General features: G+C 38.8%; 3 protein-coding genes across 5 annotated transcripts in view; all 3 read right to left on the reverse strand.

Annotated features, from left to right (window-relative positions):
* Window positions 1-798: 798 nt before the first annotated feature.
* Window positions 799-8,797, reverse strand: LOC131990735 (uncharacterized). The gene is made up of 9 exons (XM_059355849.1): window positions 8,536-8,797; window positions 5,601-5,903; window positions 5,229-5,507; window positions 4,978-5,091; window positions 4,802-4,891; window positions 4,692-4,720; window positions 3,111-3,167; window positions 2,726-2,794; window positions 799-936 (listed from the first exon to the last, which is right to left on the reverse strand). The coding sequence occupies exons 1-9, from the start codon at window positions 8,597-8,599 to the stop codon at window positions 799-801; spliced, it is 1,143 nt and encodes a 380-aa protein (XP_059211832.1). The 5' UTR covers window positions 8,600-8,797.
* A 223-nt stretch (window positions 8,798-9,020) lies between these two features.
* The window catches only part of LOC131990823 (uncharacterized), an 80,653-nt gene continuing 63,023 nt past the window's right edge, over window positions 9,021-26,650 (reverse strand). The window contains exons 1-8 of one of the 3 annotated variants that reach the window (XM_059355974.1): window positions 24,802-25,342; window positions 24,340-24,440; window positions 21,505-21,822; window positions 12,348-12,602; window positions 12,209-12,247; window positions 11,452-11,538; window positions 11,088-11,107; window positions 9,021-10,988 (exon numbers count right to left, since the gene is read on the reverse strand). In XM_059355974.1, coding sequence (XP_059211957.1) covers window positions 10,911-10,988; window positions 11,088-11,107; window positions 11,452-11,538; window positions 12,209-12,247; window positions 12,348-12,602; window positions 21,505-21,769 — 744 coding nt within the window. In that variant the 5' untranslated portion in view covers window positions 21,770-21,822; window positions 24,340-24,440; window positions 24,802-25,342 and the 3' untranslated portion in view covers window positions 9,021-10,910. Of the gene's footprint in view, window positions 10,989-11,087; window positions 11,108-11,451; window positions 11,539-12,208; window positions 12,248-12,347; window positions 12,603-21,504; window positions 21,823-23,312; window positions 23,427-24,339; window positions 24,441-24,801; window positions 25,343-26,650 lie in introns of those variants that run through there. The other 2 variants (XM_059355972.1, XM_059355973.1) reach the window with 2 other exon arrangements.
* Window positions 18,086-20,123, reverse strand: LOC131990824 (uncharacterized). The gene is made up of 2 exons (XM_059355975.1): window positions 19,412-20,123; window positions 18,086-18,490 (listed from the first exon to the last, which is right to left on the reverse strand). The coding sequence occupies exons 1-2, from the start codon at window positions 19,983-19,985 to the stop codon at window positions 18,315-18,317; spliced, it is 750 nt and encodes a 249-aa protein (XP_059211958.1). The 5' UTR covers window positions 19,986-20,123; the 3' UTR covers window positions 18,086-18,314.

A 26,650-nucleotide genomic window follows, 5' to 3' on the forward strand; every position in this document is an offset into this window, starting at 1 on the left:
GAAAATCAGAAATTTAGTGTATTATTTTACAGGGTTTTTCCTTTTTCCTCTACATTAAGTGCAAATGCCATAAAAAATACTTTTCTCACAAAAATCAACCATAAAATAGAAGTTAAAATCTGTTAATTACTATAATGGGACATTATAGAATTTTTTATTGTTATTATATTGCCTTATGATCTTGAATGTTAAATTACAGTGAATTATTTGTGAAAAAAAATCTATTAAAAAAAGTTATCTTCCAAAAAGTCAGAAATTTACTGTATTATTTTTACAGGGTTTTTCTTTATAAAAACGTCATAAAACTACTTTTATTAAGTTGAAATTTGTTAATTAATATAATGGGCCATTACAGATATTTAACATTGTTATTCAATTTCTTAATGGTCTTGAATGTTAAATTACAGTGAATATTATTATTTATTATTATTATTATCATCATTAATAATAACAATAAAAAAACATCATATTGTTGAATGTAAAATTGAAGCAACTTTCTGTTTTTTTACCGTGAAAAAAAATGGTAAAAGTCTGGCAGCAAAAAAAAGAAAAAAAAAAACATTATCCATATTTTTAAAGAACTTATCTGTAAAATAACTCACAGTTGTTTACTGTAATTTGTTGGTAAGTGTTTTGCAATTTTGCAACTTTTGCAGCCGTTTTTAGATTCGTTTTTTTTTTGTCTTTTTATGAAACATCAAGAGTAACTTTAGATTTAAAGATCATTATGGATTAAGCTGACAGCTGAAGATTCCAGTGTTAATTTATCCAAAACTAGAAAAAAGTTTCCTTGATCTCTTATTTTTTGCCTTTTCTAACGGAGGCGTAGAGGTCGCTGGGAGCAGCAGAAGCTCCAACAGAAGCAGAAGAAGCTTTCACAGTGCTGTAGGTCACTGAATCACCTTCATCATCATCATCATCGTTTCTAACCTGCACCTGAGGAGACAGAAGGAAGACGCATCACACACACAATACATTATACCTGCAACATGTAACATATGAAATATTCACCTGGTGCAGGAATCACCTGGACCATATTCATGACAAATGATGGTAAACTTGATATTTACACATCCAGCAGATAAATAATAATAATAATAATAATAATAATAATAAATCCAATATTTACTCTCTTAGCTCTGTTTTTTCCGTCTCTACACCTGATATTTTCTGGGGTTCTGTTGTAGCCAACTTTACCTCTCACATTCACAATTTTACCTCTCCTCTACACTTTTTTTGTGAATGTGAGAGGTAAAATTGTGCATGTGTGAGATATTGTTTGTGAATGTGAGAGGGAAGAATGAATTATGGCCTATACAGCCTCTCATACAACTTTATCATCCCTTGCTTGCAAAAAAAAAAAAAGCTGTTTAATCCCTTGATGAGGGACATTACGAGCTATTTCCACTTGGAGAAAATTAGATATACAAGAAGGAATGATGCAGAAAAGTCTAAATGTGTTTTTCAATTGTTGTCAATGACCTTTTAGTTTAAGAGCCAGTATGGATTATTATGAGGGGCTGTATTATGAGAGGTATTTTTATGTGTGAGAGGTAAAATTGTGCATGTGTGAGATATTTTTTGTGTGTGTGAGAGGTAAGAATGAATTATGGCCTATACAGCCTCTCATACAACTTCATCATCCCTTGCTTGCAAAAAAAAGCTGTTTTTACACTTAAAAAACACTTTTATTTTCCTTGAATCCCTTGATGAGGGACATTATAAGCTAATTCCACGTGGAGAAAATTAGATATACAAGAAGGAATGATGCAGAAAAGTCTAAATGTGTTTTTCAATTGTTGTCAATGACATTTTAGTTGAAGAGCCAGTATGGGTTATTATGAGGGGCTGTATTGTGAGAGGTATTTTTATGTGTGAGAGGTATATTTATGTATTGTGAGAGGTACTTTTGTGTATGTGAGAGGTAAAATTGTGCATGTGTGAGATATTTTTTGTGTATGTGAGAGGGAAGAATTAATTATGGCCTATACAGCCCCTCATACAACTTTATCATGCCTTGCTTGCAAAAAAAAGTTTTTACACTTAAAAAAAACTTTTATTTACCTTGAATCCCTTGATGAGGGACATTATAAGCTAATTCCACATGGAGAAAATTAGATATACAAGAAGGAATGATGCAGAAAAGTCTAAATGTGTTTTTCAATTGTTGTCAATGACATTTTAGTGTAAGAGCCAATATGGATTATTATGAGAGGTATTTTTATGTGTGAGAGGTATATTTATGTATTGTGAGAGGTATTTCTATGCATTGTGAGAGGTACTTTTGTGTATGTGAGAGGTAAAATTGTGCATGTGTGAGATATTTTTGGTGTATGTGAGAGGGAAGAATGAATTATGGCCTATACAGCCTCTCAGACAACTTTATCATCCCTTGCTTGCAAAAAAAAAAGCTGTTTTTACTCTTAAAAACGCTTTTATTTACCTTTAATCCCTTGATGAGGGACACTATGAGCTATTTCTACTTGGAGAAAAGTATATATACAAGAAGGAATGATGCAGAAAAGTAAATTCTTGTCAATAACCTTCAAATTTAAGAGCCAGTATGGATTATTTCTGCTTTAAGGATAAAATAAATGGGCCTTATTTAAAGAGTTGTGTTCTTCTTCATTCACATGTTGCAAACTTTGGCTCCATTTATGTTTCTCTTTTATTCAGATGACGTTTCAGCCCTCAAGCTTTTTTTTTTTTTTATCAGACAGCTTACCTGGGCTCTACTGTTGCTCTTCTTTTTGTAGCTGACGGAGGCGTAGGCAACACCGTCTTCAGGATCAGCCTGCAGACAGACAACAACATGCTGGTTGCTAAGTAACATGAACTTTCAGTGTACTCACTGTATCTTTATTTATCTTGCTGCTGCTGGTTTGATCTCTGCATGTTTTAATTTAGGAGTCGAGACTTTCTTCATACTTCAAACTTCCCGTTTTACTCTTTTCTGTTCTATTTGTGCAATCCAGCTGCAGTCTCTTCCTTCCTTTTTCATATGACTTGCTGATTAAAATTAAACTAAAGAGTCACTGTGTGTTTCATAATGCTACGTGTTAGAGAAGAAGCCCGTATAAAGGTCAGAGGTCAGGTGTGTGTGGTCTCACCGTGTCCTGGCTGGTCTCTGCACCGGGCTGATTCACTGCAGGGTTTAAACTCTGCCCCTGGACAAACACAGGCACAATTCATGTTGTTGTTAATCCAAAGTGTTTATTACATATGCACAGTAAAAAACATGTTTCCCTGTACAATGAAATTCTTGCTTTGCTGTCAGCAGAATGCCAACCAATGTAACAGCTAAAAAATATACAGAATATATACTAAAAGAAAGTACAAGATAACAAAATTTAAGGCAGCATGTGTTAATAAAAAAGCAACAATAATAACAATAAAACAGTGCAATTCTGCATTTCTTTTATGAGGTAGTCCATGATTATAATCTACGGTGGCCCTGAGAGCTCACAGCAATGCAATTTAAGAAAACACACATGCAAATACACAAAACACAAGCACATTGAGGAAACATCTTCATCAATTTGACAACACAAGCGCAGCATTTATAAAACGCGCTGCACAGACCACAACACGACAGAAGTGTTTCCAGAGGACCCTTAAAAGTGATGCACACGTCTGAACACACTTGTGATATTATCACGTTATTTCAAGATTATGATAATTTCACGCTATAATGTTATAACGTTTTATGATAATGATATTCTCATGTTATAACGTGATATATATCATTAGCTCGTTAGCGTTAGCCCACTAGCCCATATCAATCACATTGCAGTTAAACAAATCAAATAAAGGAATGATACGTGTTTTAGTTGGTCGCTCTCAATGGCACCGAGTTGGTCTTGGTCTAGCTAGCCCGCTAACGCTAGCATGCTATCGATCGCGGGCTAACGCTAGCATGCTATGATCAGCCGCTAACGTTAAAACGTGAAATTATCATTATATTGAAATAACTTGATAATATGAAGTGTGTCCAGATGTGTGCATGACTTATTAGTGTCCAACGTAATAATCTCCTATGTGTTGTTTATGAGCCTGATGTCGGTGGGAAAGAAGGAGTTATTTAGTCTGGTGGACCTGCAGCTAACATACACTGTTAGCTTTGTGTCAGAGGTCAGATGTCCAGATTAGAGCCAGTTTATGAGTCTGCACCACTTAAAAGAACATTCAACTAACTGCAAAAATTATCTGTAGGCCTACTGGTGTCCAAAAATTAAAAAACCTCACTGGAGACGTAAGAGTTTAGTCTCAAACAAGAGCATAAACCGAAGTTGCTTCTGGAATCCCAACTGAACTCTAAACTTTGTGCTCCAGTTTATATAAAACCCCAAAAACCATCACTCCCGCCATTCTGTTCACCCTCACAAACCTACTCCCTGTCATAAAAACCAGGAAAACCCGTGTTTTTTTTTAGGCATCTTACGTTTTTTACCTGAATCTTACAGTAGTCACTTCATCCTCGTGACTACTTCACTTCCAGCATTTAAGAACATTTATTTACTGTTTAAACTGTCTTTTATAACACCTAACCAGCAAGTTTTTTGCCCTAAACCGAGGCCAGTGATTTTGTAGCCTAAATTCACAGAAACTGCAGCTTTTTTTAAGCCATTTTTTTAAACAACAAAGATGAAAAAGAGAGTGTGAACATTTAAATTATTCAGGTTTTAACTCACAGTGTTGTCATCCAGCTGCGTTCTGTTGCCTGAAAAAGACAAAGTGGACTTTAGTTTCCAGGTTTATCAGAACTTATTGTTGTAAATATTTAATGTATGAATGCTCTCACCTTTAGTTCTCTTCCATCCGATCACAGCCACGATGATTATTGTTAAAAGTGCCGCCAAACCTACAGCTGCCAAGATGTACGGCCACCAGCCTGGGGAGCAAATAAATTGCTGCATCAGCTTTGTGATTGACTGTGATATTAAAGAAATGTTTGATGCAAATCATTTGAAGACATACCTTTAAGTTTTGTAGAAGTAAAACTGACAGCAGGGACTGTGGAGCTGCTCCTTGATTTTGTGCTGCTGTCAGTTATTCTTGTCGTCGATGTTTTTGCTGTTGTCGCGTCCAAATCTAGACAAACGAAGTAAGAAAACACAACAAACTTCACGGTGAGAAAATGATGGAAAGGAAGAATATGGTCATAAATATCTAGAAGAGAAAATAAATGAGTTGAAGGTTATTATAAACAACTCATATCTTATTCTCACCTGAGGCCTGAGGAGGGATGAAGGGAAACAGAAGCTCTTTTTTGTTGTAGCCATCTTCTACTTTACACTTAAACAACTCAAGATGCTTTGACTTAGAAGCAGGAAATGTCACCATGACCGAGCATTGATACTGTGTTGTTTGCATATCTGCATATGCTATATCATCTTCCCCTTTTTCACCCTCATACGTCCAAGTCACTGTGTGTTGACACATGTAGAGAGTGTGTGTCGACACCAAGCAGGACAGCTTCACTTGCTCACCATCGTCCTGTTTGTTCACTGATAGAAAACATAAAGACAAAATTATATATTCATGTCTGGTTATGTTTCAGTATTTTGTTCTAACATTCAGACAAACATTATCATACTCACTGTTAATCATAGACAGAAGGTACTGGGTCTCATGTCCTGATAGACAGTGGTAAGGACCAACATCCTGCTCTGAGACGTTCTTTATGACCAGAGAACAGTTCTCTGTCACCCTCAGTTTGTCTGATGCTGTTGTGGCCTCTTCTTTAATCTTCCCATCTGTAACCAGATCGACTGGATTTCCAAAACGGTTAATGAACCAGTTAGTACGGTCACATTTATCCTGATGCTGCTTCACGTTTACACTCGGCAAAGTCACCTCATCTCCGCCTCTGACAATGATGGAAAAATACTCTCCACCAACCGCTGTAAAAAAAAAGAAAAAGGGGTGAAATATTGGGTAACATTTTACAATGACCATCATTTATAAATGGTAAACAGATAGTTTATTAATGTTTAATCATCATTGATAAACCGTATATAGACCAATTAGAGTGGATACATACATAATTTATTAATGTTTAACTGACTACATCATCCATAAATGACAAATAGATGGTTTATTAATATAAGTTTATAGTTACTTTACCATTAACAAACAATTACATTATAATTAATAGTTTATCAGTAGTTTTAGTTGCACTCATTTTAACATTTTAACACCATATTAAGTATGTTAATGATTTTGAAATGATTCATAGAACTTTAAGAAATTGTTTTAAAACATTTAAATATTAAATATGTATAGCACTTAATGTAAATGGTTAATAATTGGTCTATAAACCATCTATAAACATTACTTAGTTGGTTATTGTAAAGTGTTACCAAATAATGCTCCAAAGTTAGGCTGTGTTTTAGCAAAGGAAAAACTAGCACAACAATTGTCAAAGGGGTTCCTCTGACCTCAAGATATCTGAATGAAAATGGGTTGTATGGGTACCCACGGACTCCCCCCTTTACAGACATGCCCACTTTATGCTTATACCATACAATTTTAGACAAAAGTCACAGTCTTTCTGATGTTGCAAGTCTGTGAGCTGCATGAATCGGGTCTGACTGGAAAGCTGAGACTTTTGTGGATTCAATGAGCCCAATGTTCTTCATGTGTGATGATGTTAGTCCCCAAAGGGTCCCTTGAGCTCAAGATATCTAACTGAACATAGGTTCTACGGGTACCCATCATGGGACAAAGTAAAGCCATTTTCTCTTGGTCAGTCTAATAGGGTCAATATTGCTTGAATTTTAAGTGAAATTTATCATTATCATAACATTGTGCTATAAAATATAAGTTAAGGTCTTTTGCCTTAGTATGACGGATTGTCATTTTGTAAGCAATGCTAACTTCCGAAAAAAAGGTCAAAGGTCAAATTTGAGTGTAAAGTTTTTTTGTACATAGATTAAGACAGGTATACACTACAAAGTGTGAAAATTACAATATTATACCTATAGCTCAATTGCCAGGACATTAAATTAACTTTCGTCATTATTCTCAGTTTCACACTCTGGCGAGTTAAGGTCTTTTGCGGGGCAGCATGAGCCTCCTCTATATATAAATGTGCCCACTTTATGCTGATAACATGAGGTTTAAGGCAAAAAAACTGAGTTTTTCTCATGCATTACATGGGTTATTATTTAGCCTTTTGTATGTGAGTATTCTTGCATCCTGGGGTCCCTAAACAGTCTGTGAGCTGCATAAATGGGGTCTGAGTGTAAAGCTGAGACTCTTGTGGATTCAATGAGCCCAATGTTCTTCATGTTGATGATGTTAGTGAGTGAAACTTGAGCTCAGTGTATAAAATGAGCTGCTGTGACCTCTAGGACAGCTATTCTCAACCTTGGGGTCGGGACCCCAATTGGGGTCGCGAGATGATTTCTGGGGGTCGCCAAATCATTTAGGAAGTCAGCTCTGTCTCCACTGTGTTAAAGTTTTCATGTGTTTTAGTCTTTTTGGTCATTTAATGTCTTTTTTTGGTGATTTTGTGGGGTTTTTTTTAGTCATTTTGTGTCTTTTTTTGTTATTTTGGTTCCTTTTTTAGCCATTTTCTGTCTTTTTTTTTGTAATTTTGTGTCTTTTTTTGTCATTTTGGTTCCTTTTTTAGCCCTTTTCGGTCTTTTTTTAGTCATTTTCTGTCTTTTTTGGTCATTTTATTTGTTTTTTTGGGTCATTTTGTGTCTTTTTTGCAAATTTTGTGTCTTTTTTTGGTCATTTTCTTTCCTTTTTTGGTCATTTTGTTTCCTTTTTTGGGTGATCGGAACTGCGCGTGTGAGATTCTGTTCAGTGAGCGGGGGTCGCGGATAACATTCATGTTAAATTGGGGGTCGCGACTAAAAAAGGTTGAGAACTACTGCTCTAGGATAATCACAGCCTCATGAAACTTTACAACCACAAACTAGAGACCTGGAGCATTCAGAGGATGGATGGCTGACACACTAGATTCACTATAAGGGGCTTTCTCAGCAGGAAACAACACAAGCGATCACCATAAACTTGTTGAAATACAGAAATCACCAAAATGTTGACAGATTTTGAAACCAAATGACATCATGGATTTCTCAATGGTTTCTTAATGTGGTATCCTGGGATGTTTTTTTGACCATTTTTATCAATTCAGAAGTAAAAAATTAAAACATTTAGCATAAAATCTGTGTAACAAACAGTACACAGTCCATAAAAACAGACTTAGGAGACATGACTGAGCATAAGAAGGCCCTTCATACACTAGATCATCTTTTTAACCATTTGACTCACTTTTCAGATGTATGACTAGAACAACTTGACACCACTTCTATGTGACATTTACTGTTTACCTGCTATCTCCCCCTAAACAACCCCTGTCCCCCACCACCAATTCTTTATGAAGTGGGGCGGAACATAAAGAGAGAAGTTTCAAACAGCCGACTAGGTTGTCTTAGAAAAACAGCAGAAAAGTAACTGTACAAAGTAACTAACAATAAGTCAAATCAATAAGTTGTCTGGTCATGTATCAGGGATTCTTACCTGCAAACTGAAGCAGCAGCAGCAGAAATAAAGACGTTTTAATCCATTTGAACGGAGACATCATCAGTCTTTTTGTTCCGTGTTCTCAGCAATGTAACATTCAGAGTGTCTAAACTGAAGTGCTGAAAATAAAAATAGATCGACTTCCTGTTATAAGTAACTGACACTTCCTCAATCACACAAGTTGCTGAAATAATGTAGGAGGAGCACATTAGCTTCTCATCTCTCTTTTAGCTTTAGAGTTACTTCAATTTTTAAATCTAAGTAGTCAAAGAATTTCTTTAAGGCTAATAAGGCTGCAAGAACAGAATGATGGCATTTTGTTCTTGCAGCCCTGTTTTTGGTGCATATGTATTCAAATTAATCCCTATTCACTATAAAGTGCACTACATTTACTGTCTGCCAAGTGTGTAAATAAAATCTACTGCTGCACTCATTTCTGCTAACAATCCCACAATGCAAGTGCAGCTGTGCTACTGTAGAGCCTTCAGGGATGATGAAAAATGATAAGAAATGCACATTTACTGCAACTTTAACGTAAACTACAACCCAAATACCCAAAAAGTTGGGATGCAGTGTAAAACGTGAATAAAAACAGAATGCATCAGATTCAGAAAGAGCGTTTATATTTACAAAAAGGGAGCAACAAGACAGTCAGATTAAGAGTACATTAGCAATAATAATCAAGAGGGCAGAGTTCTGATGTCACAACAGAGTTGCAGAGGGCTGATTTTGCACCAAATATATGCGTATTAGCTTATTTAAATATCTGCAGATATAACCGGAGCATCAAGACGCTATTTGCTTGGCAGCATAGTTAGAGGTGCAACTCACCCTTTGTGCGTACTTTGAGAAATACATGTTTGTTTTGGTCTTATTTGCATATTTAGTGGCTGCAAAAGCCCTGCAATCCTTTTGTGAATTCGCCCCTCGGACTTCTTTTTACAACCAGTGGAGTCGCCCCCTGCTGGACATTAGGAAGAATGCAGGTTTTAGGCAATTCTGCAAGGCCCAGAGGTTGCTGCTTGTTCTGCACAACAACAAAAAAAACTGAGGCAAAGCTACAACATGCAAATTTATGAGTGAGTGAACAAGAAAGTGATTTTGGACAGTGAGATTAATAGTACATTAGCAATACTAATCAAGAGGGCAGAGTTTGGATATCACAAGTCTGACAAACATCCTGTGAAACTAAAACTCTGCGTGAACTGAATCTGGGTTATTGAACTTGGAGCGTTAGAGACATCAGCCATACCAAACACAGTGTGAGATGCCTGAAACACACCTTGCTTTATCGTCTATTTTATTCTTATTGGGTCCATAATTTTCTAAAAGAACATCATGCCGTCCAAATTATGGATCCAATAAGAGTAAAATAGACGATAGATGTATTGAAGAAGACTTAAAACTTATGACTGAGACCATAAACATATTGTGAGAATGTTTACTGAGGTAATAAAGCAAGTGATAACTAATTTTTTTATTGACTTTCATATTATCGGGCAAATTTACAAGGCCTGGATTGTAGCCGCTGATAGCACCATGAATTGCACATCACATGCAACCGCTATCTGCCCCGTCATAAGGACCTGTTCACCAAAGATATTGCACTTATATCACAGTGCAAACACGGCCATACAGTTGGAAGCTGAGTGCACTTTGCCTCCTTTTTACACACAATTACAATTGTGCAAGTTTAAGTCCAAAAGATAACATACAGTCCGCTTTCACACAATGAGCCTATGTGAATGCTGTGGAGACTGACGAGAGTCAGACTGAGCCAAAAATCTCTTATGTATTTTCTAAAATGTTTTTCTAAAACTTTTATTTGCCCTTATGAATGTGTTTCATTTACTGCCATAATTTCGCTCTAACTGCATGTTGCTATTAACGATGGTGTTTTTGATTTGGGGACGATTTTGCACCAAATGTATGCATTTTACCTAATTTGAGCATGTGCAGATAGAACTGAGATGCTATGTGCATGGCAGCATAGTTAGAGGTGCAATTCACCCTTTGCATGTGCTTTGAGAATTAAATGTTTGTTTTTGCCTTATTTGCACATTTAGTGGCTTAAAAAGCCCTGTATTCCTTTTGTGAATTTGTCCCTCTGACTTCTTTTTACAACCAGTGGAATCTCCCCCTGCTGGACATTAGGAAGAATGCAGGTTTGAGGGACTTCTGCAAGGCCCTGCAAGGCTGTTTGTTCTGCACAAACAATATTAAAACTGAGGCGAAGCTACAACATGCAAATTTATGAAAATACAGATGCTTTCTGTATCTGTCTGTAACCACAACCACAAAACACAAAATGATCCTGAGATGCTGTTTAACTGCAGTGGACTCTTTTTCTGAGCTGATGTTGAAGTTGTTGCTCAGGGGAGTCTGATAGAAACAGAAGGTTCTCCAACGTTTTCATACACCACTGAACCTTCATCTGCATCATTATGGACCTATGAAAAACATCACAACACACTTTAGATTCTGAGGTAAAATAAATAATAAATCTTTGTTGCCACAGTTAAATCAGTTAAATAAGTTTTAAAACTCACAGCGGTCTGTGTTCTGTTCCCTGAAAAGACAAAAAAAAAGTTAACTTTAGTTTCCACTGTGGAAATCCAGGTTTACTAAATCTTTTTATTGTTATAAAAACGATTTTAAAATACGCAAGATGGCGACGAGTGTAACGCTGAACTCAATGCTTCCATTGAGTTCAGTTGATTTTTCTCATGTTCACTCACTTTGCATTTTGTTAATTGATAAAAAAAAAATAAACTTAACATTTCTAGTTTCAAAAGCATTCTTATGTTACAGCATTTTTTCACACCACCCTAAAACTTTTGCTCTGTACTGTATGCCATTCTGTTTGCTCTCTATACCAGCATTTATTCTGGCGACTGAGTTAAATCTGCTCACCTTTAGTTCTCATCCAGATGTTCACAGACACGACCGTTACGATGAGAGCTGCTAAACCCACAGACACAATAATGGTCCTCCACAAACCTGTAACAGAAGAAAAACATTAAATAGATTTTGACTGCAGCTTTTTGTTCTATTCAAAATGCTGTAACAGAATAAAAATCCATGTTTCAGTCTGATATTTACACTATAGAGCAGGGGTCTCAAACTCAAATTCCCTGGGGGCCGCTGGAGGCAGTAATAAAATGACCAAAAAAGAGACACAAAATTATTTTAAAAAGACACAAAATGAGAGAAAAAAATGAAATTACCTTAAAAAGACACAAAATTACCAAAAAAATGACACAAAATTACAAAAAAAGACACAAAAGGACCAAAAAAGACACAATTTGACTGAAAAAACATTATATTACTTAAAAAAGACACAAAATGACCCAAAAAATACACAAAATTACTTAAAAAAAGACACAAAAGGACCAAAAAAGACACAATTTGACTGAAAAAACAATATATTACTTAAAAAAGACACAAAATGACCCAAAAAATACACAAAATTACTAAAAAAAGACACAAAATTATTAGAAAAAGACACAAAATGACCCAGAAAATACACAAAATTGCTTAAAAAGACACAAAATGACTAAAAAAAGACACAAAATGACAAAAAGAAGAGACAAAATGACCAAAAAAACACACAAAATGACTGAAAAAACACTAAATTACTTTAAAAAAAAGACACAAAATGAGTTAATACCTTGGTCTGTTATTGGAGGCGCTGTTGTGCTGCTTTCAACTGCAAATGGTTTAAAAAGGAGCAAAACTGCTGTTAGTAAATGGAGAGGATGTCATTGTAACGTATTTTATGAATAAGTTTAAAGTGATTTTGATCTCACCTGGAGGGTTGAAGTCAAACAGCTGCACCGCTCCAGTGTTCTCATCTGTCACATTACATTTAAAAAACTCATATTCTGCCTCCTGTCTCTTCTTCTCTCTAGCAGGAAACGACACAGCGGCCGAGCACTCAGACCGTGATGTTGTAACGATGGTCATGTGCGGCTCGTACAACCACTCCACTGTGTTTCTGCACCATTCATCCGTCAACACGGAGCAGTTCATTATCACCAAACCACCATCCTTCTGCTCAGTCACTGGTGGAGAAGGAGAGAAACAAAAACGTCTTAACTTAACATAACTTTCATCAAAATTATTTTAATCTTTCTGTCGTTTGTTCTCAGAAGACGTGTGAACAACTCAAACATGTCTTTGTGCATAATAACGCAACTATAATAAATAAATAAATATAGGCCATAAGGTGAACCAGGAAAAAGTGGCTAGAAAGTGATTTTCGTTCCCACGTCTGGGCACTACTCTTTTTTTGCATTTTTGCATAGACAATGCCATTGCGGACATTAGGTTAAAAGTTCTCCTCAAAATATCCTGCAGTTTTTTTTTAAGAGCCATAAATGTATAAAAATAGGAATTACAAAAAAACGAAAATCTTATGCAGCTGTTTTTTCTTGTAAATTTATTTACATTCATTCTGGAAACAGAATCTCTCTCACAAATTGACATTAATACATATACCTAACATTTGAGACAAGTATTTTAGCATTAGTATACTTTCATTTGAATTTAAACCATGAAATGTACAAAATAAATGAAAAAAACGCTTCAAAATAAGTGAATAGCAACCTGTACAATTGAACATACACATGGTACATTTTGCTAAACAATGACGTTTTATACATTAAAAATTTCAGTAGATACTGTGTTATAAGAGGAAGTAAAAAATAAAATAGAATAAAGAACACTTTGGCCCAAAATGGCTGACATCAATCAAAATATCAAATAATGCCAAAAAATGGATAATACAACAAAAACTGCATTACAGTTCAGAATCTGTACACAATATTGTATAAAACAATATTTACCTGAACAAAACAATGTGTTGATGTCACAGCAGGTCTTAAGTATTTTTTAAATACATTTTTGTATTATTTTGTTTTAACGTTGCACATTGTTAAAGCCATATCTCAAGAATTCTTTGATACATTTTCCTCAAATTTGGCACAAACTCAAACTATGATAATTATAATTGTTTTAAGGTCAAGTGCACTGTAACCTCACATTTTATTTTAATTGTTTAAGTATTTAACTTAAGTAACAAAAAAAATAGTAAAATACTTTTTCTCAAATTTGGCAAAAACTCACATTTTTATTATAGAACTAACTGATTAAGTGTGACTTTGAGTATTCTGAACAAGGGAGACATTGTTCATCTCTTAGCCATCACTATCATCAGAGCCATCTTCCCATGTGCTTATATCCTCTGTTTCCATGGACATATTGGCACAATTTTGGCACCGACACAAATCAGTACAGGACAGTCTTGCAGACATACAGGAACATCTTCCTGACTCACATCTGCTCTGCTTGCAGCTGCAGTGGACAACCTTTAACACACTCTCAGGGGCAGGATTTGTAGTCATCCATGTAACTTTTAACTCCCCATCCTCAATGTGCCATCCATTGCCATTGGGTGAAGGGGCAGACATTTTACCTTTGAGAGAATGTCTCATTATTGCAGCCTGGTAGTTTGCCCTTTTGCAGTGTTGGTGCAGGGCGTCACTTGTAGGGGGTATTGAGAGTTCCGGCAAAGCTGATGATGCCATGCAGAATGCTCTGTACCTTGCATCGTTGACATTTTCTGCAGATGATTGGCCATACAGGTGGCACACATATTTGCTCAGCACATCAAATGTTGACTGGTCCAATTCAAAACTGCTTCCCAGATGTGTAAATGCAGACAGGTATTCTTCTTTTTCGCAAGCAACAGAAAACGTCTTTCTTTTTCCCTTGCCATGAAAGGCGCTTGTGGAGTCGCAACCTGAGAAGGTATGAATTCCAATAAGTGCCAAACACACACTGTTTCCAAGGGCTGCTGACACCTTAACAAGGTCAATGATTCTTGTCCTGTTGCCAACTCCTGTTAAGAAATACAAGCTACATGGAAAATCTCTCTGCAGACTTAAAGCAATAACTGCCACATCTGTATCAGGGCTCTTAATGATGACTGTTTCATGTTCCTGTGCAGCATGATGTGCATGTAAGAACACCCTTGTGTCACATTCCTCATGATCACATTCAAGATCCTTAACAGCATTTACAGTTTGTGAACCATCTGTTACTTTCAAGCAGTGACACAGTTCTCCATGTGCTATGTATACAGTCAAGTCCTTGCCCACAACAGTTAGATCAGCATCTTTCCACACATCAAAGAGGAATTCAGCCAGTGCCGCTTTGTTTGTTCCGTCAGATAGAAACTTTTTCCATTGAGTTGGTGTCTTCTGGTTCCTTCCATAAATTTGCACCTGTTGTGTGCCACCAACAGCTCTATGTGACCGTTCTACATTTTTAATGCTCATTTCAGGATACTGGTCTATCACAAAGTCTACCCTTTCACACTTGTACTGCAGAGCAAGCTTGACTAAGTACTTCAGTATGGTCTCAGCGAGCTCTCCAAAGGTGGATGGTCTGGACTGAAGGGCTTGTATGACCGCCATGCCATCGAACAAAATAGCTCCATTTGCTGGGATTTTATCAACTAGGCAGTCCCCACCTTTAGCCTCTAATAAAACCATGAGAGCTGATTTGTTAGTTTTGGCAAGTGAACCATCCGTACTGGCTAGAGGATAGGAAACCGTTCCCAGTGAGTAGGATAGAATCTCCCTGAGGTCAATTTTTCTACTCTGGCCTATTATGAGCAGTCTGGAGAACAGCTTCTTGTCAGCCCGTAGAATCACATCCTTGCCCGCTGCAGATTTCTTCTTCGTCTTTGCCTGGTCACTAAAGGTTTTCAGTTTAAGTGCCTTGATGGGAGCGAATATGTCGACAGATTTTGACAAAAGTCGCTGGTCCATAAACTCTTTGACAGCTTTTTCCCCCTTGTCTGGAGCTGCGAGCAAATCCTTCTTGATTTCTTCAACTGCTACCGTCCCAGAGCTAAGACACACAATACCTTCGTGGTGTGTGTCGAAAGGGTTCAGCATAGAATCTAGGGTGGAACTTAGTCTAGTCACAGCCTTTTCATCAGCATGGATCCGTGTGCTGTCAAGGTCTTTCCGTTTCCGTTGTTCAGGAGATTTACCTGCCATTGACTCACATTGTCTTGTTATAGCAGCCCTTTCATTTTGGGATAATATCCAGCGATAAACTGCAGCTCGATTCTGTGTTATCCCTGTCCATCCACCTTTTGTCTTGGAATCTCGGTTGCATGTTTGCTCAATAGCCTGGTCACAGGCAATCGAGGCAAATCCATGGACACTTTGACGTTGGACAGTCCACTGTCCTTTAACACTGAGGTCATTGTGGCAAGAAGGATGTGTTACAGGCAAATTGACCATTTCCAGCCAGTATGCAGGTAGATACCTAGCATAGTTCACACGATCATAGGCAAAAAACATCGGCATCATCAATCGCACTGTTGACAGGTGGAGTTGCCAGTCAGATTCTCTTGTTGCTCTCACAAACAGAAGGAGTGTTTGAACCATATCGATGTATGAACTCCAGAATGCAAATGTTTGGTTGACTGCACTTCTCCTTTCCACATATTCTGCATACTTAAAACAGATTTTTTCAAATTTGTCATTAGCACCCAAAACTTCAATTGTTCCCTCTGGGAATGCACATTTTATCTCCTCAATAACATCCAAACACTCATCTCTCTCCACTGGTGGCAAAGAGTCCAGGAAGGTGTTTACCCTGGCGCGTTGCAGACACTCATACATAAGCTTGTGCGCCCTCATGCTGCGGTTATACTGATGACCACTGATCACCCCATTGATGGATCCTGGGGCAACCACTTCAGACTCAATGAGTATGTCTTGCAGTCCTGCATCTCCAAACCTTTTCCCTAGAATACCGAGGTAGGACATGCATGTGTGAAACTCGCCTAGTCTTATCACTAGACGCTTCGTCAAGTCTTCGTCTTTCCAACGGATTTGTTGAGCCTTGGCATATATAGCTTGGTCAAACACTAACACGATATGGTCCAGTTCAAGCCGATCAGCAATTTGGACACTTCGCTTCAGAATTGTGTTTACCGTTGACATCTCTGTCGGTGAAGCCTCAATGACTGGAAGATAATGCAGTGCTGACTTTTGCAGAGTAGCATCACCTTGAAGCAATGTATGGAAACCTGTCCAGCTTGGGACTGTGCATCGTTCAGCATCTATGTATTTTACAAAAACATATGCCAGTTCAGTTTGGGCTTCAGACACGGTGTTCAATCTGTATGTTTCCAGCTGCAGTGGAATAGTATGAAGATGACACAAGTTCTGTGGCCCTTGTCTTTTAGACTGTTGGTAGTGTTCTACAGGAGTGCTAGGGGGTGCTTTGAATGAGGACACTCCCTTCTGTAGTGGTTGTCTGTTTGTTCTTAACACAGGTTCAGCGACAGAACTTTGCAGCATAATGCCATTTGTATGGTGAGTAGTTCCACGACCTGACAGTGTCTCCTCCCCAAAGTCAATATTGTCCCACACCAGTATTGTAGGAGTCTTCTTCGAGAATCCAACTGGGATTTTGTCTCTGCCCTCTAGTAGTTGTAGTTGGGCAAGGCTAGTGTCTAGACTGACAACTGTGTCCCATGAAGCACAATGTCCTAGTCCACTCAGCAGTGACACAACTTGTGAGGAACCTGTTAAATGGCGAATACTTAGACCAAGACATAACGATTTGGGTGTCTGCCTCCGACCTTTAGATGCAAGATACATAATGTCTTGACAAACAGATATCACTTTTAGGTTCAAATCTTCTGGAATATCAACATAACAGGCTAATGTTGGTTCCTCTGTTGCACCTACAATCCAAGCAATAACATTGTACAGTTCAAGTGGCACAACAGATTTTGCATCAGACACATTTAAATCATCTGATGTGGGTGGCCAGGGGCACGTCATACCGGGAGAGTCACATAGTAGCTGCTTCAATATCAGCGCTGCACTATAAAGTGTCCTTGTGTTCTCAGTAGTTTGCGGACCAGCTGTTGTTCTTGCCATGTGTTCAGTGTCACTTTCAGCTTGGCTTAGTTCAGTTGACTCAGTGTCTGTACCTGATGGATGAGGTAGCCTGTCTATCAGCGTATCTGCAGACAATGTCTCAACAAAAACCAGTTCGCTGATGTTGCGCTTGCCGGGGGAGTGAAACACCAGTTGGGGAAAGTCCAGGGTCAGCCTTCTCTTCAATTTATCCTGCCTGCAACATAAGAACACATGGAAAGAGGAGCAAAAGGGTGTAAATAAAGATATATTCATACTGAAAAGTATTAGTAGTTTAAATATACATTCAAAGCCTTTTTTTTAAATCCAGCATAAACGTGTTTTACATCGCTGCCAAAAAAAGCTTCAGTTGTTACCTGTAGTTTGAAGCATCACGATCTTCATGTTTTTGCACCGTATTTAAAAACATTCGTCGTAGCTGGTTCATTCTCAGCACCTCCTGATTTACAATTATCCTTTGGCGGATGATCCTCTCGCAGAATATCTTGTAGCTGGCATCAAAGGTTGGTTCACTTCTGAAAAGAATCACACACACAAACACACACACACACACACACACACATACACACACACACATTTAATATGTGCCAAAAGGTATGCAGTCAAGATTGTAGCTACATACAAACAGCCTTTACAAGTGCATCTAAAACAAATGTAATATCATGGAAAAGTCCATTCAAAAAGTGAAACTTTTATTTATTCTATATTCATTTCATAATTTTTGACACTGTATCTGTCATGCATCTAGAATATGAATTGTAATTTATAATGTGTATATAATTGATAATGCAATTTAATAACTCACACTTCTTCATCTGCGGTTCCATTAGCTGTTACAGCAGACTTTGTCAGGAACCTGGTGTACTGTCTGTAACAGGACTTGTGGTACCGCACCCCTATGGCCACACAGTCTCTGTCTTGAATATGCAAGAGAATGCTACTGTCTTGCTTTATCCTGGCAGCGTTCATCAACTGGCCTAAACATAAAAGATGATTAAATGGTTTGTATGTGTGTAAGTGCTATGTGTACTGTGTGTAGGGATGGGTACCTTTCATGTGGTAATAAATGTTATTTTTTTAAAATAATAAAATCTAATTTTTTCAATTCAACATATTTATTTCTCAAAATATAAACTTCAAAAAATATATCAAAGCAATATAAAATCCAGGATGAGCAGTGCTTTATTGTTGAGTGAACGTGCATTTTGTAACATGAAGGTTGCAGTGTTACCTAAGAAAGCAGAGGAGCGCTCTCAGGTGGCAAGCGCACGGAGGAGAAAAAAAAAAAAGGTTGCAAGTGCACGTGTGATTTGTTGTGATGACGTCGTAGCTGTGCGGCGCAGCACCGGTCAGACAGTATTGTGGGCATAGCATGATGGAATAAACAAAGTTGAGTCGGGCTGCTCTGTGAACATATCGAGGATGATGCAGGAGTCCGAGGGATTTAATTTCGGCGAGGCAGTTTGGAGTAAAGTGGCAGGTAATATTCCTGAGTTGAAGAGCGGAGTATTAGCGGAGGACCAGAGATGTAGCAGCTAGCTGCTATCTGTTAATGACTGGTCTACAGAAGAATGGAGAGAGCAAACGGAGTAAGGAAGGTCTAATCTGGAGGCAGACGAAGGCCAAGCCCGGTAGAGACATTGGAGAGATAGCAGCTGGCGGCTAGAAGACCTAGAGCCGGCTGTTCGTCTCTGTTCCGCGGTGGAAGAGAGCAACAGCTTGTGGCCGCGGTGAGCAGACGGGACCAGACGAGGAGGTAAATAAAAAAATAAAAAATAGTGCGATCGTCAGCACGCTTGTTAATCAAAGACGTCAATGGTACCGTTTGATTTTACATGAATCGGTACTCGAATTCGGTACCCATCCCTAACTGTGTGTGCGTGTGTGTGTGTGTTTACCTGCTGAAAGCGTTTCTGCTTGTGAAAGATGGTCTTTCTGCCGTTTGCCTCCCACAGTAATGCTCTTGTCCGTTTTCTTGCAAATTATACAAAAGGCAGGGAGCACGGGGCCAGCAGAACCGATAGGCAGGCCCGTCTTCGATCTTAGTTTTTTCCGTGGAATGTCACTTGAGCCTGAACCTGAAGCGTTGTCCGATGGCACAGACTCATCTTGACCCAGAGCCAGCCGTTTGGCCCGTTTTTCGGCAGAATCCAATCGCCTTTTATCAATGAACCGCCGGTAACAAGTCGGGTGAAACCCAGCGTCACCAGGAATATCTTTATATTCAACATCAATACAGGATTTAAATGTCTCGGCTAATTTATGAGAGTCGCTATGACAGCAAAGCCACCGTTGCAAACAATTTCTGTAAGTATCCCACCTTCTGATAGTGAAATCATTCACCTCTTCATTCCGTACAGACGTAACATGCATGTAGCATATTTTGTTGTTCTTTTTTCTAACTTTTTTAAGGTGTTTTAGATGTTTTAGAGTATTTTCCTCTTCATCGCTAGACGTTGTTGACATCGCCATCTGGGATCTGCGCGGCTACCTGATTGGTCGAATGTGACGCACGTTACAAAACCGTCACCTCTCGGAGCGAAAATATTGTTACGCTAAGCAAGAAATAGTCCCGACTTTAAACACGAATTAAAAAAATACTGCAGGATATCAAGAGGAGAACTTTTTTTTTCTCGTTGAAAAGCAAAATATCTTTTTTAAGAACCAAAAATTATTTAGTGCCCAGACATGGGAACGAGATGAAACGAAAAACGGGTTCACCTTATGGCCTAATATAATGAAATAAATATTCAAAAAAGAAAAGAATGCAAGTTGAATTTCTCTGATGAATTATCTTGAAATTTGGGGAAAAGTTTTGAATTGTGATACATATTGGGGGGAAATAATTGCATCTCCACATATTCTACATATTGAGGTATTGCCATTTTTCCAGCCTCTCCTGTCCTCTCCTCTCTGCTCTGTGTAAACAGCCTCTCCTCTCCGCTCTGTGTAAACAGCCTCTCCTGTCCTCTCTTCTCTGCTCTGTGTAAACAGCCTCTCCTGTCCTCTCTGCTCTGTGTAAACAGCCTCTCCTGTCCTGTCCTCTCCTCTCTGCTCTGTGTAAACAGCCTCTCCTGTCCTCTCCTCTTTGCTCTGTGTAAACAGCCTCTCCTGTCCTCTCCTCTCCGCTCTGTGTAAACAGCCTCTCCTGTCCTCTCCTCTCTGCTCTGTGTTAACAGCCTCTCCTGTCCTGTCCTCTCCTCTCTGCTCTGTATAACCAGCCTCTCCTGTCCTGTCCTCTCCTCTCTGTGTAAACAGCCTCTCCTGTCCTCTCCTCTCCGCTCTGTGTAAACAGCCTCTCCTGTCCTCTCCTCTCTGCTCTGTGTTAACAGCCTCTCCTGTCCTGTCCTCTCCTCTCTGCTCTGTGTAAACAGCCTCTCCTGTCCTCTCCTCTCCGCTCTGTGTAAACAGCCTCTCCTGTCCTGTCCTCTCCTCTCTGCTCTGTGTAAACAGCCTCTCCTGTCCTCTCCTCTTTGCTCTGTGTAAACAGCCTCTCCTGTCCTCTCCTCTCCGTGTAAACAGCCTCTCCTGTCCTCTCCCCTCTGCTCTGTGTAAACAGCCTCTCCTGTCCTCTCCTCTCAGCTCTGTGTAAACAGCCTCTCCTGTCCTCTCCTCTCAGCTCTGTGTAAACAGATTTTCAGTGAATATTTGTCACATGACCATTGGTCTCAGCAGAATCAATCATGTCTTCACAGTGTCTCTGAGGAGCAGAATTTAATGTTTTTAACAGGATCTAGTTATTACAAATGACTTATTTTTGTGACATTTTAAATGAGACACGTAGAATAAAGTGATTCTGACAGAAATTTACAATTTTTAGCTTATTGTCTTTACCTTTTCTAAAATAATCTGTCATTACCGATGATCTGTTCAAGGACTGTCGGAAAGTTAAAATTTCGTCAATAATGTCTGTTTTTACAGTTTCTTTCTATGATAAATGGTCTATTTTTAGCGATCTACTAAAGAAAAATAGGATGATGTGAATACTCACTGTTAATAACAGACAGGTAAACGTGAGCATCTTGTGATCCGGAGCGTCTGCAGGTGTAACGACCAACGTCCTCAACTGTGACCGTCTTTATAACCAGAGAGCAGTTCTCTGCAACACTCAGTCTGTCAGATTTAGCTTTGGAGGTTTCATCAATCTGCCCGAGGTTCCCCAGCGTAAAAGAAAAATTGCTTCGCGAACAGCTGAAGATCCATTGAGTACGGCTGCATCCGTCCTGATCGTGCATCACATTTTCACAAGGCAACATGACAACGTCTCCAACTCTGACGACAAAGTTGGGGGAAAGTTGTCCAGGGGGTGCTGCAGAAAGGTGAGAGAGGAACATGAAAAATAAGCTGCAAGACAAATGTAGGATAGCTCAGACTTTTGTGGGTTGCAGCAGCTAATGCAGCAGCTAATGCAGCAGCTATAGGCTTCTTAGTGGTTTTAACAGACAACAGCACATTACTCCGATTTTAGCTTCTCTTCACTGGCTCCTTGTGCGTTTTAGATTTGATTTTAAGGTTTTACTGATCACTTTTAAAGCATGTCATGCTTTAAAGTCATGGCTCCAAGTCAGTGAATTCTTTTAAGTCACTCCTCAAAACACATTTTTACAGACGTTTGGCATTTTTAACCCTTTAAATGCCGATTTTTTTTTAAAGAAAAAAAATGAGTTATTTTTTTGGCAGAGGCATTTGTTTTTATTAAAGCATCAGTTACACCGTGCAATCAAACTGGCATTTAAAGGGTTAAAAAAAACAGAAATGTTTAAACATTTGGTAGTTTTGAGCAGGGTGGAAGTTGTTTAAGAGGTTTATGCAGAAAAAAAAATAGAAAAAAAAGATTAATCTGTAACGTTTTTATAGCAGTTTTTTGGAAGTGGACATTTTCAGCCTTAAGGGCCTGAAAGGGTCATACATTTGTACACAGTGTATTTATAGTTATTAAAAAAAATGAAATTTGAAATCTAAAATATATCAAGAAAAAAAAACTTGTCATTTGCAGTATCACTGCCAAAATTATTGCCAGAACAAAAGTGAAAAAATGACAAATTTGGCTGAAAATGTCCCTAGTGGTCCCAGAGGGTTAATGTCAGAGCAAACAGCTGATCAGTCATTCAGTTAAATGTTTGATACGTCAAAACTTATTCAGAAAAAGCATTTCCATCTCCTATTTAGCATATGAACTATTTCACTAAAAAGACCAAAACCACCTCAAGCGAGCCTAAAAACTTTTATGCGCATTTTTGAAAGTTTTATCTAATTTTGGTGTTTCCATCAAGCTTCAAAATGCTGTGTTGATATAGCAACAGTCTCTATAGCAACAGTCAGCCAGTTTTTTTTGTTATGGTGTAACTTTTGTTGTGTAACTATTGTTGGACTTTGGTGCCACACAAAAGTTACGCAATAACAAATGTTTAAAAAAAAAAAAAACCAAGCCAATGAAGGCAGCTGTAGACCAATAACTCCTGTTTTCTGCAGAGTAAAATCACTCTTTGTCAAAGGAGTCTGAAGGCTTTGAGGGGAGCATAGATAGGGGTTCAGTGCCTAATCATAAAGGTAAAGCTGTGAAAAATCTTCTTCAGTAGATTATAAACTCTGGATAATTACCTCATACAACCCAATTAAAAAAAAAAAAAACTGAATTATCCTGTTAAATTTGCAAATGTGTTTCCTCCTTTGTTAGCACATTTGACTAAACTCAAAAATAGAAATATACATTTAAATTTAAATTTAAATAAATAAAAAGTCACATTAATGCAGCATTAGTAAGGTATGTTTGAAAATATTTCTGGCATGTGTTCTTACCTGTGATCTGTAGCACCAGAATGAGAAATAAAGACGCTTTAATCAATGGGAATTCAAACATTTCTGCCCCTTCTCAGCTCTCAATCTCCGAACTGATGCGCGTTCGTGGGAAATGGAGAACCTACTTTCTGTGATGAGTAATGCATCACTTCCTCAAAATCACTTGCTAAATTTGTGTTGCCTTATGTCCTTTTTTTCTCAATTCAAACACACCTTTTTTTTTTTAACACTTTTTACAGAGTAGATTACTGCTTCACCAGCCAAAGAAAAAGCTCAGAGATCAGATGGCACAGTGAACAATTATGTGGAGATAAACTGGAGTGGAGGGATATTAGACTTTTTTAGATTTTAGACAATTTTACTGGAACTAACACTGTCTCAATTCTCCTTTAATTACTACAAAAATACAGCATCCTTTTAAAGAACCTTCGTAAGATCTTTGGATTTCCCGTTTAGGAAACACACAAGAGCCTTAAAATAAACTGTTACCAAGATTAGAAAAAAGAAATGCAGCAGCAGAGGAGGAAGCTGCAATTCAGTGTGGAAATAACAGACCCATGTTCACATATGAGTTGATTGCACGCTGATGTTGGTTTAGTTTAGTTTTATTGCTGAAATTTTTCCTTTGCAGCTATTAGTTGTCGAAGTTCTGTCTGCCCTCCTCTCTCATTTTCTGTTTGTTTCCCTCTTTCTCTCTCAGTTTCCTGCCTGACACCAACAAGAATTTGTTGAAGATGATAAAGACCTTGATCCTGGTCAGACTTTCCCCGAGACAAATCCTGCAACACGAGAAAAGTCACGCGCAAATTCTGCAAAGTGGACTTCGACAAGAAGTGATGCCTTTGCTCACTCACCTGCAGAAAAAGCATCTCACCTGTCAAACTTAAAAATATCTTTGGCACAATTTAAACCTGGAATGACTCCAACATGTATATATATATATATATATATATATATATATATATATGTTCCCTCTCAGCCAGAGTAATGAAATCATAAACTGTATATAAATAATGGACGTAGTCACCGTGAAGTCACCCGTTGGTTTGTGGCCCGTTGGAAGCATCGAGTTAAGCATTACACTTGTCGCCATCTTGTTTCTGATACGGGGAGCAGACCATATCTGGACTGTGGAGGAGGAGAGGGATCTGATCAAATACTTCATAACTGGAAAACTGGCATTGTTAACGAGATCAAAATACAGAATCCTGTCAGAAATTTTGCTCCTTTAAAAATAAAACAATATGCAGTTAATCCAGCCTAAAACTTCTTCACATCAACATTACCTCTTGACCGCAGGCACCAGATCAGCAATCAATTAATCAATCAATCAATCAAAGGGTCTCAGAGGGTGGGAGACATGGACGACAAGAGTCGGATCATACAATCATTTATGACATAATATATTCTTTCTATAAGAAGAGATGGTCAGATCAACAGATCGTACACGTCAGAGAAGCAAAGTAAGCTGTTTGTTGTTGTTGTTTACCTTATACAGTTTATCACGGGATCTGGCGGTCTCCAGTACGTTCAGGATTATCGCGTGTTCTCATTATCACGCGTGTATACGGCTGGCTCGCTACACTGCCGTTACTTGCCCGGTGGGAACTGACGCCGGGCAGAGGACGGAGTTTACCCGCGGCGGAGCCGTTCGGCGCCCGGTGGAAATCCCCAGTAAGGTTGACGTGTGGGAGAGCACACGCACGGACCGTATCGCCGACTACCACCGGGAAAGGCTCATGCCACACCCTCTCAAATGCCCGATCACTCTGCATGTCTTCACAACAAGTTAGCCCCCAGAGCATTTAGAGACTCTGGAGGTGACGTATGGTTTTCGCCGTCGCTAACTGTGCAAAGCAAATGATCATAAACAAAGCAGCATGGCTAATTATTATGCACAGAGTCTCCGCTGATCATAAACATAGTGATCGTGAATTAACGGCACGTGCTAACTGCGCACAGAGTGTCCAGTGCTTGTTGTAAAGAAACAGAGATGGCTAAGTGAACACCTCCTGCAGCAGCAGCACACACACTTGCTGCATCCCAAAGCCCTTAAGTTTCGCCTCCTCTATCCTCTATCCTCTATCCTCTATCCTCGCTTGAACCGGAAGTTCTTTCGCGGGCGCCATCTTTAAGACCGTCCCAAAGCCCTTATTTGTGATCGGAGGATAGAGGATAGAGGATAGAGGAGGCATATCGGAGGAGGCACAAGCGAGGATACACGAGAGAATCCTATGCGGAAGTCTTTTAGCGGTGGCCCCGCCCCGACTCGTTGAATAGACGCAGCAGCTGATCGGACTGATGTGAGAGTCTGTCTGTCAGCAAGAAACACTTTAACATTGTTTGTCATTTTCATCAGTACCACGCGAGGCTGATCATTACTGAGTGACATAATTTACATTTTACCTTCATCATCTAACCTAATAAAATATTGGCCGGTGTTCAGCGGACACAATCATGTTCTGGTATATTAAATAATTAATTTATCACCAGGATCGTCTACTACGACGGCGTATTAGGGCAATATACGAAATAAATAAATAAATAAATATATAAATAGGAACCCAGGGGAGAGGGACCCAGCCACCATGGCATGATTAAAAACAGATAACATGAGGTGATGTTACGACATCACCACATTTCATTCCTTTCTACCTGCGGGATGTCTCTTCTTCTCCATCACTCGCTCTGTTTAAGGTGTTTTATCAGAGTGATCCGACTGACGCTCCCTCCTCCTCGCGTTCACACGGAGCGCTGTCTCTCTTTCAGACCTCCTCTGCTTCTTGTTGACAGTTACAGTGTAACGTTCGTCTAAACTTTTTTCACAGCAGCAGGTTTATTGTTCCCAGCCTTCATTCCTCACGGTCATCCTCATGTGATGCGTCTTTACGCTGCCATGGAGCCGGGTTTATGGAATCTTTATTCATCTTTTTGAAGTGTGTGTGTGTCTGTGTGTGTATGTGTGTGGCACCGGACGGACCCAGTGAGGCATGGACCAGTATTACCCCCCCTCCCCCGGGTCCGTATTTTTTTTTCATACTTGGCCCTAATAGTTGTCCTAATACAGCAGCAAATAATAATTAATAAATTATATAAAGGCATTCCCGTGCCCCTGAGCTGGACACAGTTCACAGTATAAATACACAATGGAGGTTGTTATTCATGTGCAGGTGTTTGTTAAACAGAGAAAACACTTATTATTATTATTATTATTATTATTATTATTATTATCAGTGCATGTCTCCAGCTGTTAAAGCGACTGACAGCTGATCCAGCTGTGATCTGCTGCCGCCGTCATTAGAAACGGACGTCGCTTCACGTGACGCTCCGGAGGGAAG

The sequence above is a fragment of the Centropristis striata genome, chromosome 18 (assembly GCF_030273125.1).
Source record: "Centropristis striata isolate RG_2023a ecotype Rhode Island chromosome 18, C.striata_1.0, whole genome shotgun sequence".
In the NCBI taxonomy this organism is placed as follows: Eukaryota; Metazoa; Chordata; class Actinopteri; order Perciformes; family Serranidae; genus Centropristis; species Centropristis striata.

What these genes read in the sequence shown, in the direction of transcription:
- LOC131990735 (XM_059355849.1), bottom strand. Translation starts at nt 8,599, where the DNA reads ATGATGTCTCCGTTCAAATGGATTAAAACGTCTTTATTTCTGCTGCTG. An exon ending in GCTGCTGCTTCAGTTTGCAG is followed by an intron (nt 5,904 to 8,535) that starts GTAAGAATCCCT and finishes TTTTTTTTACAG; the next exon opens with CGGTTGGTGGAGAGTATTTT. An exon ending in TACTTCTACAAAACTTAAAG is followed by an intron (nt 4,892 to 4,977) that starts GTATGTCTTCAA and finishes TTTGCTCCCCAG; the next exon opens with GCTGGTGGCCGTACATCTTG.
- LOC131990824 (XM_059355975.1), bottom strand. Translation starts at nt 19,985, where the DNA reads ATGGCGATGTCAACAACGTCTAGCGATGAAGAGGAAAATACTCTAAAA. An exon ending in AGCAGAAACGCTTTCAGCAG is followed by an intron (nt 18,491 to 19,411) that starts GTAAACACACAC and finishes TTTTATGTTTAG; the next exon opens with GCCAGTTGATGAACGCTGCC.